The sequence below is a fragment of the Pongo pygmaeus genome, chromosome 1 (genome assembly GCF_028885625.2).
Source record: "Pongo pygmaeus isolate AG05252 chromosome 1, NHGRI_mPonPyg2-v2.0_pri, whole genome shotgun sequence".
Taxonomy (NCBI): Eukaryota; Metazoa; Chordata; class Mammalia; order Primates; family Hominidae; genus Pongo; species Pongo pygmaeus.
Window position 1 is genome coordinate 138,701,439 of NC_072373.2, and position 13,698 is coordinate 138,715,136.

The window sequence follows — 13,698 nt, forward strand, 5'->3', positions numbered from 1 at the left end:
TATGTTTGTGGAGTGGTGGTTGTGGGGGTAGGGAAGCAGGTTAGCTTAGGGAAAGGGTACCATTTAGTAGACCCTTAGAACCCAGGGTTAGAAGCTGTATTTAAAGAGAATAGACACAGTAAACTGCAAGAGATATATTCAAAACCAGTTATAAACTTTCGGAGAAAAAAAGGTAGGAAGGGAGAGGTTGGGGGCTTGGGCGATCCATTGCTTGGAGCTCGGCTTAGCCAGGCTTGGCGGTCCTCCGAGGGGCTGATAAATCGGCGCTCGACTGGCCTAGGAGCTGCCCGCAGGGAGGTAAGGAGTGGGGCCCGGACGCCCGCGGGGAAGGTGGGGACTAGGGCCCGACGCCCGCACGAAGTGGGGACCCAGCCGAGCCGTCCGGGCAGCGGTCGATCTCTAGAGCCGTCTGACGGGCAGGCAGCGGACGGGCGCGGCGAGTTGTTGGTCACCAGCCGACTCCAGGCCGCGGGCCTGCGCCAGGCGCCTCAGCCGCATTTCCAGTCATAAAGCGGTGAGGCTTGAGGCGCGCTCGGGCGCAGGGCGGGCCCAGCTCCTCGCGGGGTGGGACTGGCTGGGCGTCCGGCCCGCCCCTAGAGTCGGCTGATTGGTGTTCGGTTCCTGTGTATTGTGTTCCGGTGTGTGGCGCCCCCTGAGCGAGCGCTCGGGGGGACGTACCCATCTGTCTGAGCCGCGGGTTTCACAGCGGTGGGAGGAAACGGGACCCTGGGGGTGGAGTGACGGGACCCTGGGGGTGGAGTGACGCGCCCCAGCGCCCCATTCTTGCGCCACTCTCGGGGCCCTAAGGCCTCTGCCTTGGATTTAGGATATTCTCCTTAGGAAATCCATAGAGCTGTTATTTTGCTTTAGGTGCTGATTCGGTCCCCAGCCGGACCCGTCTAGCCCCGTTGGTGCCTGGGGAGAGGGGGTGAGATCTGGGGCTCCGACAATTGTATGGTCCTTTCCCAGGAGGAGCCTCGGAGTAATTTGTTCCCGTTGATTTTTCCTTCTTTGTCAAATTCTCTGCAGTTATTTGTGACGGTCGGTTATTCCCGTAAATGTTGGTCCCTACTTCTTCCTTAACTCACAAAAATTTCCAGCAAATCAATAATTTATATCTGAGTTTCTGTACTTTTAAAATAAGGAGTATATTTCTGAGTGAAAATTGTAAGAAATAAGTAATAGGCCTGCAATTTTATACAATAAGTTTGTACAATAATTGTGTACAATACAATAATTTTATACAATAAAGATTACAGAAGACAAAATGATGAATTGTCATTAATATAACTAGAGATTAATTGTATCTAGTTGTATTAATATTTAACTAGAGATTGTCATTAATATAACTAGAGAAGGTCGGCACCGCAAATTATGTAGACTCAAAAATAGTTTTAAGTATTTTGACAGTGATTATAGCAGAGCAGACACTTAAAAATAAAGCTACCTGGGATGATATTGTTTATTGTGTTTGGCAATCTAATTTTGTGCCACGTGCTGAAACTAAAACTTTAATAATAAATAATAGGAACTTAGAAAATCTGAATCTAAACCTAGAACTTTAATTAATTTAAAATAGCATCCCCTCACATCACAAACTCATACTGAACTGTAGCAAGGCCCCTTTTAGGACCTGTGTTTCTTTTTTAAAAAAAGATTTGTTTACATAATGAAAGTGCTAAATTCATCATCTTTTAGAGCCTTCATGATTTTATTTACATAAATCCTGAACTAGAAAAAAATTTCACATTTTTAAACTGAACGTTGAAGATTGGGGCTCAAATTTTAAGTTTCTAAATTAACAGAAAATTATTTTTATTTAACACTATTTTTATAAACTGGTTATTGCTAATGCATTTATTCCACAATGCATTCTTATGGACCATTTACTGTGTGCCAGGCACTATTCTGGGTTATTGGAACACATTAGTGAGCAAAAAGTCCCTGCTTGCTCTAAAGGGAGAAACGTAATAAACAACTAAGCATATACTATAATGTTAGTTATCAGTTCATGCTATGAAGAAAAATAATGCAGGATGAGAGGATGCAGTTTTAGATAAGGGGTGTTTTTTTCATAGGAGCATATAAGAAATCAAATTTTTATTCTGAACCCAAACAAGTTATATTCTTGTATGCTAGAACTAGAAATCAAAAATTCTTATGAAAATATTTGCTGTTTGTATAGGAGGTTTTTGTCAGTTTATGCAACGCTTTTCTTCCCAAATGTTTTAAATTTGTAGTTTTGTTGTCTATTTGTAGTTGCTTTGGGAAGAAAGTATTCAAGTGTATAAATGTTAGCCTTAAGATTTTTGACTTAAATTCTGAGGTAGCAAAGCCATATGAAACTGGTCTGGTGAGGTTTATTTTAGAAAAAGTTTCTTTTGTTTGAACATAGATTTCCTAAAACTAGAAAGGGAACATTTTATTTGTTACTTTTTAGGCAATATAAAAACATGATTAACGTTTTCATTTATACTTTTTCAGATAATTGTTTTCAAGTTCTGAAATTGTTTACTTAAAGCTGTTAAAGATTTCGCATAGTTCTGAATGACTCCCTCTACCTCCTGCCCTATTATCCTAGGCTTCTATTTTTTGTATAGTCAAATTGTTTTAGACATTTATAGAACCATACTAGTTTGTTTCATTTTTACTACTTGTTTTTGTTGGCAACTGATTAATAGATAGAGAAAAATGAAGAGGGCAGTTACACTAAACAGATGGAAGGGGGAAGAACCCAATAACGAAAACAGTGAAAAACCTCACAATATTCTATATCAGTAAGAACAGCCCTAAAGTATATATACAGGTTTAGTTCTCATACAGTAGCATTTGTCAAGCGGTGTATGTGGAAACATTCTCCCTTCCCCATATCACTCCCACTTGTATCTCATCCCCACATCAAGTAGGATTCAAAATTGGAGAGACATAATCTGACTTGGTAATGCGTATTTCTCCACTAGATGGCATTTATACAATTTCTTTGACTGTAGTTTCTATCTTGAGGACAAATTTACAATGTATTAACTAAAACAGAAGAAGCAGAAATGTGATTTTTTACAATTTGTCTGATTTTATGGTTTGTCATATAGAATGTTCTATGATGTTTAAGAATTTAGAAAAAAATGGGATATGCAGGGAAAAATAATTCTAATGGGAGCAATGTATGTATCTAGAGACTAGTGTTTTTTTTTTAAAATCACATTTGCATCTTTGTTCAGCCCCAGATTTTTGTTATGTTCCAAGGTGGCCAATGCTGAATGTTTTTATCCTTTATGTTTAGGTAATATCTCTGAGTGCAAAAATTATCTTTTAAAAAAGAATATAAACGTGTAGTATATGCATTATCTAATATAAATGTAAATATGCATATGTATAACTTGTAATTTTTTTATTTTGAAAAAGTTCAAACATATGAAAAAATATTATAATGAACCCCATGTACCTATTACATAGCTTTAGTTGTGATCAACTCATTGTCAATATTATTTCAATACTCCTTCATCTCTCCCCTTTATTTTGAAGCAAATCCCTGCATATATACATAGTATATTGTTAGAGGTGCACACATTCACAATAAAATGTGCTGTCCTAACTCGAAGATAATGGTGTGAACAAAGTATTTAAGAGCCCAAGAAGACTGATTGATTCTGCCTTGAGGAAGAAAACAAATTCAGAAAAGCCTTTGAAGAAGAAATGACATTTGACCTATAACTTGAAGGATGGATAGGAATTTGCCAGTTGGAGAATGGCAGAAAACACATTCCAAGCATTGGAGCACTATGAAGAGAAGGGAGCAAGTGTGAATCCATGAATGAGTGGAAAACAGAGAATAATGTATGTGAATATTGAGGTGCTTTGAAGGAAGTTGCAGACGATGAAGCTGGAAGGATAGTCTGTGGTTATATTTTACAGGAGACTATGGAAAATTAGTGATTATACAGAAATATTTTTCTACATCTTTATAAATAAAATATAAACTACTTTTTCCATATTTTGTAGATTTATGACAAATTCCAGTTTTCAACAATGCTGAAATCAAATGATTGCTTGTTTTCTTTGGAAAATTTGTGTTTTGAAAAACCAGATGAAGTTGAAAAGTAAGTCTCCCTTAAAGATTGATAACATAGTATATTACTTTAGGATTTTTTGAATTTGGGTGAGTTTTAGTTTTCTCTCTGGTAAATATACAAATAAAAATGAGGAATCAACAGAACGATATTTCAGTTACATATTTGGTAAACATGGAATTCTCTTACCAGTAGTATAGGGGAGTAACTGAAGTTTAACATCTTAAATGTTATAATTTTAAAAATAGAATAGATTTGGGCCAGGCGCAGTGGCTCACACCTGTAATCCCAGCACTTTGGAAGGCTGAGGCGGGTGGATCACCTGAAATCAGGAGTTCAAGACCAGCCTAGCCAACATGGTGAAACCCTGGCTCTACTAAAAGCACAAAAAAATTAGCCGGGCCTGGTGGCGCATGCCTCTAATCCCAGCTACTTGGGAGGCCGAGGCATGAGAATTGCTTGAAGCCTGAGGCGGAGGTTGCAGTGAGCTAGGATGGCACCACTGCACTCCAGCCTGAGCAACAGAGTGAAACTCCGTATCAAAAAAAAAAAAAAAAAAAAAAAATAGATTCTTGCCTATTTGGCTTGCATTTATTTGCATTTCTGGTTTGTTCGGATTATTTTTGGCCAAGCTAAAAATGGGAAATAATGCTCAAAGAGTAGCTCAGGACAAGGAATGACGTCACCATCTGGAAACAGAATGGACAGTATGCCAAAGGCAAAGTATGATAGGCACATTAAGTGCTGGCAGGAAGTAGGTGTGGGAATAAAGATGTGAGACCAAAGAAAACAAGACTAGAGAGTAGATAGTATGTTAAATACTGGCTTTTGTGGATTTTCATGTGCATTGTTCAATTTTGAATTTTCTGTGTATTTTTCGTGTATTGTATTATCCTATTTTAATGAGATATATTTATTGCCTCATTATTTTACTTGTTCATTCAAATATTGATTGAAAGTTGAAAGGGTTATAAAAAGGATGAAACAGACTTTTACTTACAAAGTACTTAAAATCTAGTTGAGGAGATTAAACACACAAATGGAAAGACATTAATAGGTAATATGACCATGTAAATAATCATCTATACTGGGACACTTTTGAGAGTGAAAGAGCACATCCAACTGGGGCAACATGTGTTAATCAGGTCTGGCCAATGCAAATTTTGTAACATATGGTGGTTTTTCTGAAAATACGGTAAAAAATATGTGCAAAGCAAATGACAAGCATATGTTCATGCAGTGAAATTTCAGACTTGGAAGGAAGGTCGTCTTGGAGTACACAGTCAGGTCAGGCTTTTTGGGTAGTAGGGGGAGACTTCAGGAGGCTTTAAAGGATTTGATAATTCCTATAAAAAGAGAAGAAGTGGGCATTTGAAGGCAGAGTGTTAGAGCAAGAGAAAAAGAATGGAGATAGGACAATTCTTGGTACTATTAAGGGATAACATGTAGAGAAGTTTCCTGGAATAGACAATTCATGAAGGAGAAACATTGGGACATAAAGTTAGAAATTCTAAGTTGAGGTTAGATGGTGATGTGCGTTAAATGCTGGAATAAGGATTTTGGATATAATTCACTGTGGGTTAAAAGCCATTGAATTAAATCAACAATTATTTATTGAAATTATGTAAAGGACTTTGCTAAGTACTGCTGATGTAAATGGACATAAAAATAAAACTCTAGGTATTTATAATCTAGAGGGAGTATCAAATATCTGTCTGTCAAAGCTATCCATCTACTTATCTGTTTCTCTATTATCTATCTGTACATTCACACAGCTCAAGGCAGACTATAATACATATTATAGGTTCCCTCTATAAGAAGAAGGGAGGAGAAAATCTTTGGGAACCTAGGGAGATTTCTTGGAAAAGGTAGGATTTGAGCCAGCCTTTGAATATAAGCTCTAGTGCCTAGAACAATACCTGGCACATAGTACTCAGTAAATAATTACTGAATGGATTAATGAATGAATAAAATAGTAGAACTTCTGCATGTAGATATCGGAGTGGGGCAGGGCACAGGGGCAAGCTGAGTAAATATCTTTGAATGAGGGTGAGGAGTGACCAGGCACAGTGGCTCACACCTGTAATCCCAGCACTTTGGGAGGTTGAGGTGGGCAAATCACTTGAGTCCAGGAGTTTGAGATTAGCCTGGCCAACATGGTGAAACGCCATCTCTACTAAAAATACAAAAATTAGCCGGACATGGTGCTATATGCCTGTAATCCCAGCTACTGGGGAGGCTGAGGCGTGAGAATCACTTGAACCCAGGAGGTGGAGGTTGTGGTGATCCGAGATCTGGCCACTGCACTCCAACCTGGGTGGCAGAGTGAGACTCTTGTCTCAGGAGGGAGAAAAAAAAAAAAAAAAGATGAGGAGAGACAATGCATTATCTATTTGTTATACAACAGGGAGTTTAGTTTATTTTGGACTGTAAGGTGTGTGTAGGAGAGTTAAAACTATAAGGTGGTCTGAGGCCACTAGGAAGTTTGGCAATCTTTGAAAGCCATTGAAGAATTTTGAATGGAGTAATATAATGAAAACAATTCCAGATGAATGTGGTAGGAACTTGTAAAATAGAGAGAAAGCCTGGAGGCAATGAGGGAAGTTAAGACAAGTTAGTAAGAGCCTTGATTATGATAATGACCATGGAAACACAAAGGAAATGATAAGAAGCATTACAAGGAATATACAATAAGACCTAATATGTATCTAGATATAGTTAGTAAAAAAGATACTATGGTTTGGATTCTGGGTGACTGGGATGATGATGCCACCTCTGGAAAAAAAACTGGGAAATTATAAGGAAGATTTGATTTTATTAAGAGGCAGAATAGTACAGCTATTATTCCTCTTTCTTGGATTTTCTGAAATAGTCCTTGTGTAGAAAAGAGTTAATATAGCAGACCTAAACTGCTTTTCTTGAAAAGGCCTGTTTGCAAGGGCGTCTTTGGCTAGAGTCTGAGAACTTAGATTTCAGGAAGATCCCGTCCATTAACTGACAACAGTGGCTTACTATGTGTAAACTGTTTATACAAATAATATGGTTTATGTTGAACACCTGCCGTTTTTCTGAGATTCTGGAATTTAGGTGTGTGCCAGACAGGGGATGCTTATGTTAATGTTAGCCCCCAATAAAAACCTGGGCATTGGGTCCCTGAAGAGCTTCCCTTCTTTGGCAACATTTCATGGGTATTGTCCTAAGTCATTACTGAGATAATTAAGTGCCTCCTGCAGAGTCTGCTGGGAGAAGACTCTTGAAAGCTCATGCCTGGTTTTCCTTGGACTTCGCCCTGGTAGCCGTGAGTAGGACTACATGCTGAGTCTTATGAATCATTTTAGGGTATTATTGAACTGGGGGTGATCTTGGGGACCCTCTGACATAGTCCTACATTTTAAAAGATCTGGCTTGTTATTAAGCAGTCTGTTAGACGTTGCAAGATAATGTGTTGTAGATTTTTTACTCGGAAAATATGGTCAGAGTAGCTATGTGCTAGGTGCTCTGAGAGACAGAAAAGTAAAAGACTGAGTCTCTCACTTTAGAGAGCGTAACATCCTAAATGACTAGATCATAAAATCTTTGGGACTTGGTATAGACAAAATATATGATGCTCTTCTCAACTTTATTTCCTGTCACCTAACACTTATCTTTTTGTCCTAATGAAGAACAAGTCAACTTTGATGGGAGAGGAACCATTAAAGCAGTATCAGTTAACACGATCACAGTTGAAAGATGAGGAGGGGTAGTTAATGATGCCAACAGGGTGGCAAAAATATCTATTACTATAGGTTATAAAGAGGTCATCAGTTTCAAATGATATCTTGGATTTTTCTGTAGTTTGTAGATGGTTTGGACTAAGAATATTTAGGTTAGGACATTAATTTGTGATAATGTTATAGGAATACTCTAGAACAACGGTCCCCAACCTTTTTGGCACCAGGGACTGAATTTGTGGACAGTTATTCCATAGATGGTTTCGGGATGAAACTGTTCCACCTCAGATCATCAGGCATTAGTTAGATTCTCATAAGGAGCATGCAACCTAGAGCCCTCTCATGTGCAGTTCACAATAGGGCTCGCACTCCTGTGAGAATCTAATGTCGTCGCTGATCTGACAGAAGTCAGAGCTCAGGCAGTACTGCTCACTTGCCCACTGCTCACCTCTTGCTGTGCAGCCGGGTTCCTAACAGGCCAGCAGCAGTCTGCGGCCCAGGGGTTGGGGATCCCAGCTCTGGAATACCAGTAATGGTGTCGTTTACACATTGATGACCCATGATTAGTTGTGAGATATGTCAAGTAATTTGTTACTTGTAATAGTTAAAATGCTAAAGTTTGAGAATGATTTACTACTTCGTTTTTATATTGGAGCAGATTTGAGATTCCTGTTACTGGCATTTGAATTGGAGAAAAGGAGATAGAATTATTGCCATTATTTAGGATTATTTAGGTAGCATATCTCACACAGCAGTATCATTAATCCTATGATACATAAGGGTAAAAGGTTGAAAACACTGCTGTATAGGGATAAATCAAAGTGCTGACAGAAAGTTAATTTATAGGATGTTTAAGAGTCTAATTGAGTAATGTTTAATAAATACATAGCTTCTCATGTTATATCTTTATTAACATATATACTCACATTTTTATATTTTATATAGCCATCCAGACAACGAAAAGTCATTGGATTGGTTTCTCCCTCCTGCTCCATTGATTTCAGAAATTCCAGTTACTCAGGAGTTAGAGGAAGAATTAGAAAGTCATAAACTGTTAGGTAAATTATCACATACTTGTTTTGAAGCCAAACCCATACAGTTCATGGCAATATTTTTTTAAAAACCCTGATTTGATTGTTATACGTTGTGTATACATGTATCAAAATAATGCATATGCCCCCAAAATATGTATATTCATATTGGGTATTGATTTCAGAAATTTCAGATATTCAGGAGTTAAAGGAAGAATTAGAAAGTCTGGGAGGCCGAGGTGGACAGATCACCCAGCCTGGCCAATATGATGAAACCCCATCTCTACTAAAAAACTAGCTAGGCGTGGTGGTGTACACCTGTAGTCCCAGCTACTCGGGAGGCTGAGGCAGGAGAATGGCTTGAACCCAGGAGGCAGAGGTTGCAGTGAGCTGAGATTGCACCACTGCACTCTATCCTGGGCAATAGAGGGAGACTCTGTCTCAAAAAAAAAAAAAAAAAAAAAAAAAGAAAGTAATAAACTGTTAGGTAAATTATCACATACTTGTTGTGAAGCCAAACCCATACAGTTCATGGCAATATTTTTTTGAAAACTCTGATTTGATCATTATACATTGTATATACATGTATGAAAATATCAGATACCCCCCCAAAATATGTATACTCATTATGTAAACAATTAAAATTTCTTTATTTTAATGAAATAAAATGAAAGTCAGATCCTTCTTTTATTAAAAAGAATGCTCACCAAGCTGGATGCAGTGGCACCTGTAGTCCCAGCTACTTGGGAGTCTGTGAATAGCCACTGCAGTCCAGCCTGGGCAACATAGTGGGACCCTATCTCTAAATAAATAAATAAATATATAAACAAACAAACAGACCCTCCTCATCTCTAAATACATAACATACCCCCAAAAACAAAATAGTGCCCACCAAATCTTAAAATTTAAAATATTTTTCTTCTCTATACATATAATACACCTACATACGTATACACAAATGCACATAATACACTATTACACACACGTTTCGATTTTTGTTTTATGAACATTTTTTCTGTGACTATTAAAACTCCTATCACCGCTATTCAGTTTTTGCCTTGCCATTTACTAAAGGTAAGATCACCTGGTAACCATATCCCAGAAATATTGAGTGAAAAAAGCGAGATGCAGAAGATTAAATATGGTGTGATACCATTTTTAAAAAGCCCAAAAACAAGCATGCTCAAACAATGTATGTAACCTAATGTAATATTAGTAAAATTTTAATTTTTAAATTGGGTCATAGGTTCATGCACATACATTTTATTATTAAGCTTTGTAATTTACCTATATGTTATATATATACTTATATCAAATAATATATAGCATAGTGTATAATGTAGATACATAGATGCTAAAACAAATTTAAGTTCTCGTAAGACGTCCAAATTCCCTCTAAACTTCCCTAAAAATTCTTGCAAAGCCTCTAAAGAAACCTTTAAAATTCCGTCACTCTGATGAAACCATTCCTTTATTTTGATTTTAGAAGCAAGATTACAAACTTAAAAGCATTAGATATGTTAATAATGTATTGTGTTTGGTAACATTTTATATAATTGGTCATTGTATTTCTGTGTGCAAATCATTTATATAAATTTTAAATCTTCATAATTACTTGTATAATTATATCATTTGTTATGGGTCAGGAAGAAATTAAACCTATTTTATAATGCAGGTGCCATATAAACTTCAAATTTAATTCAATAATTGCACATTAATTTCTGAGTGTCTTTTAGTGATGTAATATACCATAAGTGTAACAATCACCTATATTTTAAAACCATATATGGTATTACAGATTGTCTTATTACTAGTGCTTTGCTTTTGGCTTTCATACTTAACTTGGAATTTTTATTAAAGTTTTTCATCATCATTTTGAAAATTTCCTTTAATGGAGAACATGTAATAATTAAGATATTCCTTTTTTGTAGGTCAGGAAAAGAGGCCAAAAATGTTAACATCAAATTTAAAGATAACTAATGAAGACACAAATTATATTTCACCAACACAAAAATTCCAATTTGCCTTTTCTTCTGATAAATATGAACAGGATGATCTAAATTTAGAAGGGGTAGGTAACAATGACTTATCACATGTTGCTGGCAAGCTGACATATGCTTCTCAGAAATATAAAAATCACATTGGCACTGAGATAGCACCTGAGAAGAGTGTTCCTGATGATACAAAATTAGTTAATTTTGCAGAAGATAAAGGAGCGAGCACATCAGTATTCCGGAAAAGGTAATTATTATAATTAAACTAAATAATATTCTGTGAATAAAGTTGAATATTTGTACATCTAAAAGTGTTAAATATGGTAGAATGTGAATGAGAAAAACAGTAAAATTCTATCTCCTAAATAATTCCATACTTTCTCCATTCCTGGTGTCATAGTCCTGGTCCTACACATAAAAATAACCATAATTGTAATATATAACTATCTACTATAAATGGTACCACAACAGTCCAGGTGGGACACAGGAATCTTCATTTTTAACAAATTTTCTAGGTGATTATTATGCACCCATTTTCCTAATGTTTGAGACCCATTTTCCTAATGCCTTGGGTTTGAAACAGAGGAGTGAAATTAGATTTTCTTTTCTTTAAGAGTTCATTTTGGCCCCAGTATGGAGGATAAATTATAATGGAAGGGAGTTAAAATGTGAAGGTCCACTTGAAAGGTTATCTTATTAGTCTAGATGGGAGAAAATGGTAGCCTGACCTAGGACAGTGGTATCAGGAATGGAGACAATCCAGAATTATTTAGAAGATATAATCCCACAGGACTTAAGTGATTATTGGATATGAGATCTGACTCCTGGGTTTTTGGTTTGAGCCAGAATGATGAAGGTTGGTAGTACCCTTTTTTGATTTAAAGAACTATAAAGTAAGAACAGGTTCGGGGGAAGGTGATGAGTACAGATATGGACATGTTGATTTTAGATATTTGTAAATAGTTCAGATATTCAGTTGGGTATATGGATTCAAGATTCAGAAGAAGTTTAGTTGATTGTTTTTGTTTTCTGTGACATAGGAGATGTGGTTATCTGTGGAGTTTGAGGGAGAAAGTGAGAGTATTGAGCAAGAATGAGAAGAGTGGAATAAATTATGGAGAATGGGAGAGCAGTCTAATTAGAATAATGGTAGGACTGATGGACACTGTAAAGGGTCCAGCTGAGGTTGATTTCTATAATGTTTGTAATAACAGCTTTATTAAGATATAATTCACATACCATAAAATGCACCTTTTTGAAGTGTAGAATTATTTTATTTTCTTATTTTTTTCATTCTTATGTATTTACCCACATTGGTTTTTATAATACATACTTTTGCAACCATCATTATTAACTAATTTTAAAACATTTTCACCTCCTGCAAAATAAATTCCTTACTAATTAACAGTTACTCTTCATTTCTCCCTTTCCACAGCACCTGGTGGCCACTAATCTACTTTCTGTCTCTATCATCTCTATGGATTTACCTATTCTAAACATTTCATATAAGTGGAATTATACAAAATATGGCCATTTGTGCCTGGCTTCTTTTCACTTAACGTAACTTTTTTTTTTTGGAGGTGAATATTTTTCTTTTCTTTTTTTTTTTTTTTATTATACTTCAAGTTATAGAGTACATGTGCATAACGTGCAGGTTTGTTACATATGTATACATGTGCCATGTTGGTGTACTGCACCCATTAACTCGTCATTTACATTAGGTATTTCTTCTAATGCTATCCCTTCCCCACCCCCCACCCCATGACAGGCCCCGGTGTGTGATGTTCCCCACCCTGTGTCCAAGTGTTCTCATTGTTCAATTCCCACCTATGAGTGAGAACATGTGGTGTTTGGTTTTCTGTCCTTACAATAGTTTGCTCAGAATGATAGTTTCCAGATTCATCCATGTCCCTGCAAAGAACATGAACTCATCCTTTTTTATGGCTGCATAGTATTCCATGGTGTATATGTGCCACATTTTCTTAATCCAGTCTATCATTGATGGATATTTGGGTTGGTTCCAAGTCTTTGCTATTGCGAATAGTGCCGCAATAAACATACGTGTGCACGTGTCTTTATAGTAGCATGATTTATAATCCTTTGGGTATATACTCAGTAATGGGATGGCTGGGTCAAATGGTATTTCTAGTTCTAGATCCTTGAGGAATTGCCACATCATCTTCCACAATGGTTGAACTAGTTTACAGTCCCACCGACAGTGTAAAAGTGTTCCTATTTCTCCACATCCTCTCCAGCACCTGTTGTTTCCTGACTTTTTAATGATCGCCATTCTAACTGGTGTGAGATGGTATCTCATTATGGTTTTGATTTGCATTTCTCTGATGGCCAGTGATGATGAGCATTTTTTCATGTGTCTGTTGGCTGCATAAATGTCTTCTTTTGAGAATCGTCTGTTCATATCCTTCGCCCACTTTTTAATGGGGTCGTTTGATTTTTTTCTTGTAAATTTGTTTAAGTTCTTTGTAGATTCTGGATATTAGCCCTTTGTCAGTGGGTAGATTGCAAAAGTTTTCTCCCATTGGTTGCCTGTTCACTCTCATGGTAGTTTCTTTGCTGTGCAGAAGCTCTTTAGTGTAATTAGATCCCATTTGTTTATTTTGGCTTTTGTTGCCATTGCTTTTGGTGTTTTAGTCATGAAGTCCTTGCCCATGCCTATGTCCTGAATGGTAATGCCTAGGTTTTCTTCTAGGGTTTTTATGGTTTTAGTCTAACATTTAAGTCTTTAATCCATCTTGAATTCATTTTTGTATAAGGTGTAAGGAAGGGATCCAGTTTGAGCTTTCTACATATGGCTAGCCAGTTTTCCCAGCACCATTGATTAAATAGGGAATCCTTTCCCCATTTCTTGTTTTTGTCAGGTTTGTCAAAGATCAGA

The 13,698-nt window shown here is 36.8% G+C and overlaps 1 protein-coding gene across 2 annotated transcripts in view; it reads left to right on the forward strand.

The window, feature by feature from the left end:
- Positions 1-257: 257 nt before the first annotated feature.
- The window catches only part of HFM1 (helicase for meiosis 1), a 143,340-nt gene continuing 129,899 nt past the window's right edge, over positions 258-13,698 (forward strand). The window contains exons 1-4 of one of the 2 annotated variants that reach the window (XM_054484800.2): positions 258-297; positions 4,000-4,097; positions 8,723-8,835; positions 10,740-11,049. In XM_054484800.2, coding sequence (XP_054340775.1) covers positions 4,027-4,097; positions 8,723-8,835; positions 10,740-11,049 — 494 coding nt within the window. In that variant the 5' untranslated portion in view covers positions 258-297; positions 4,000-4,026. The remainder of the gene's footprint in view (positions 298-3,999; positions 4,098-8,722; positions 8,836-10,739; positions 11,050-13,698) is intronic. The other variant, XM_063652809.1, reaches the window with a different exon arrangement.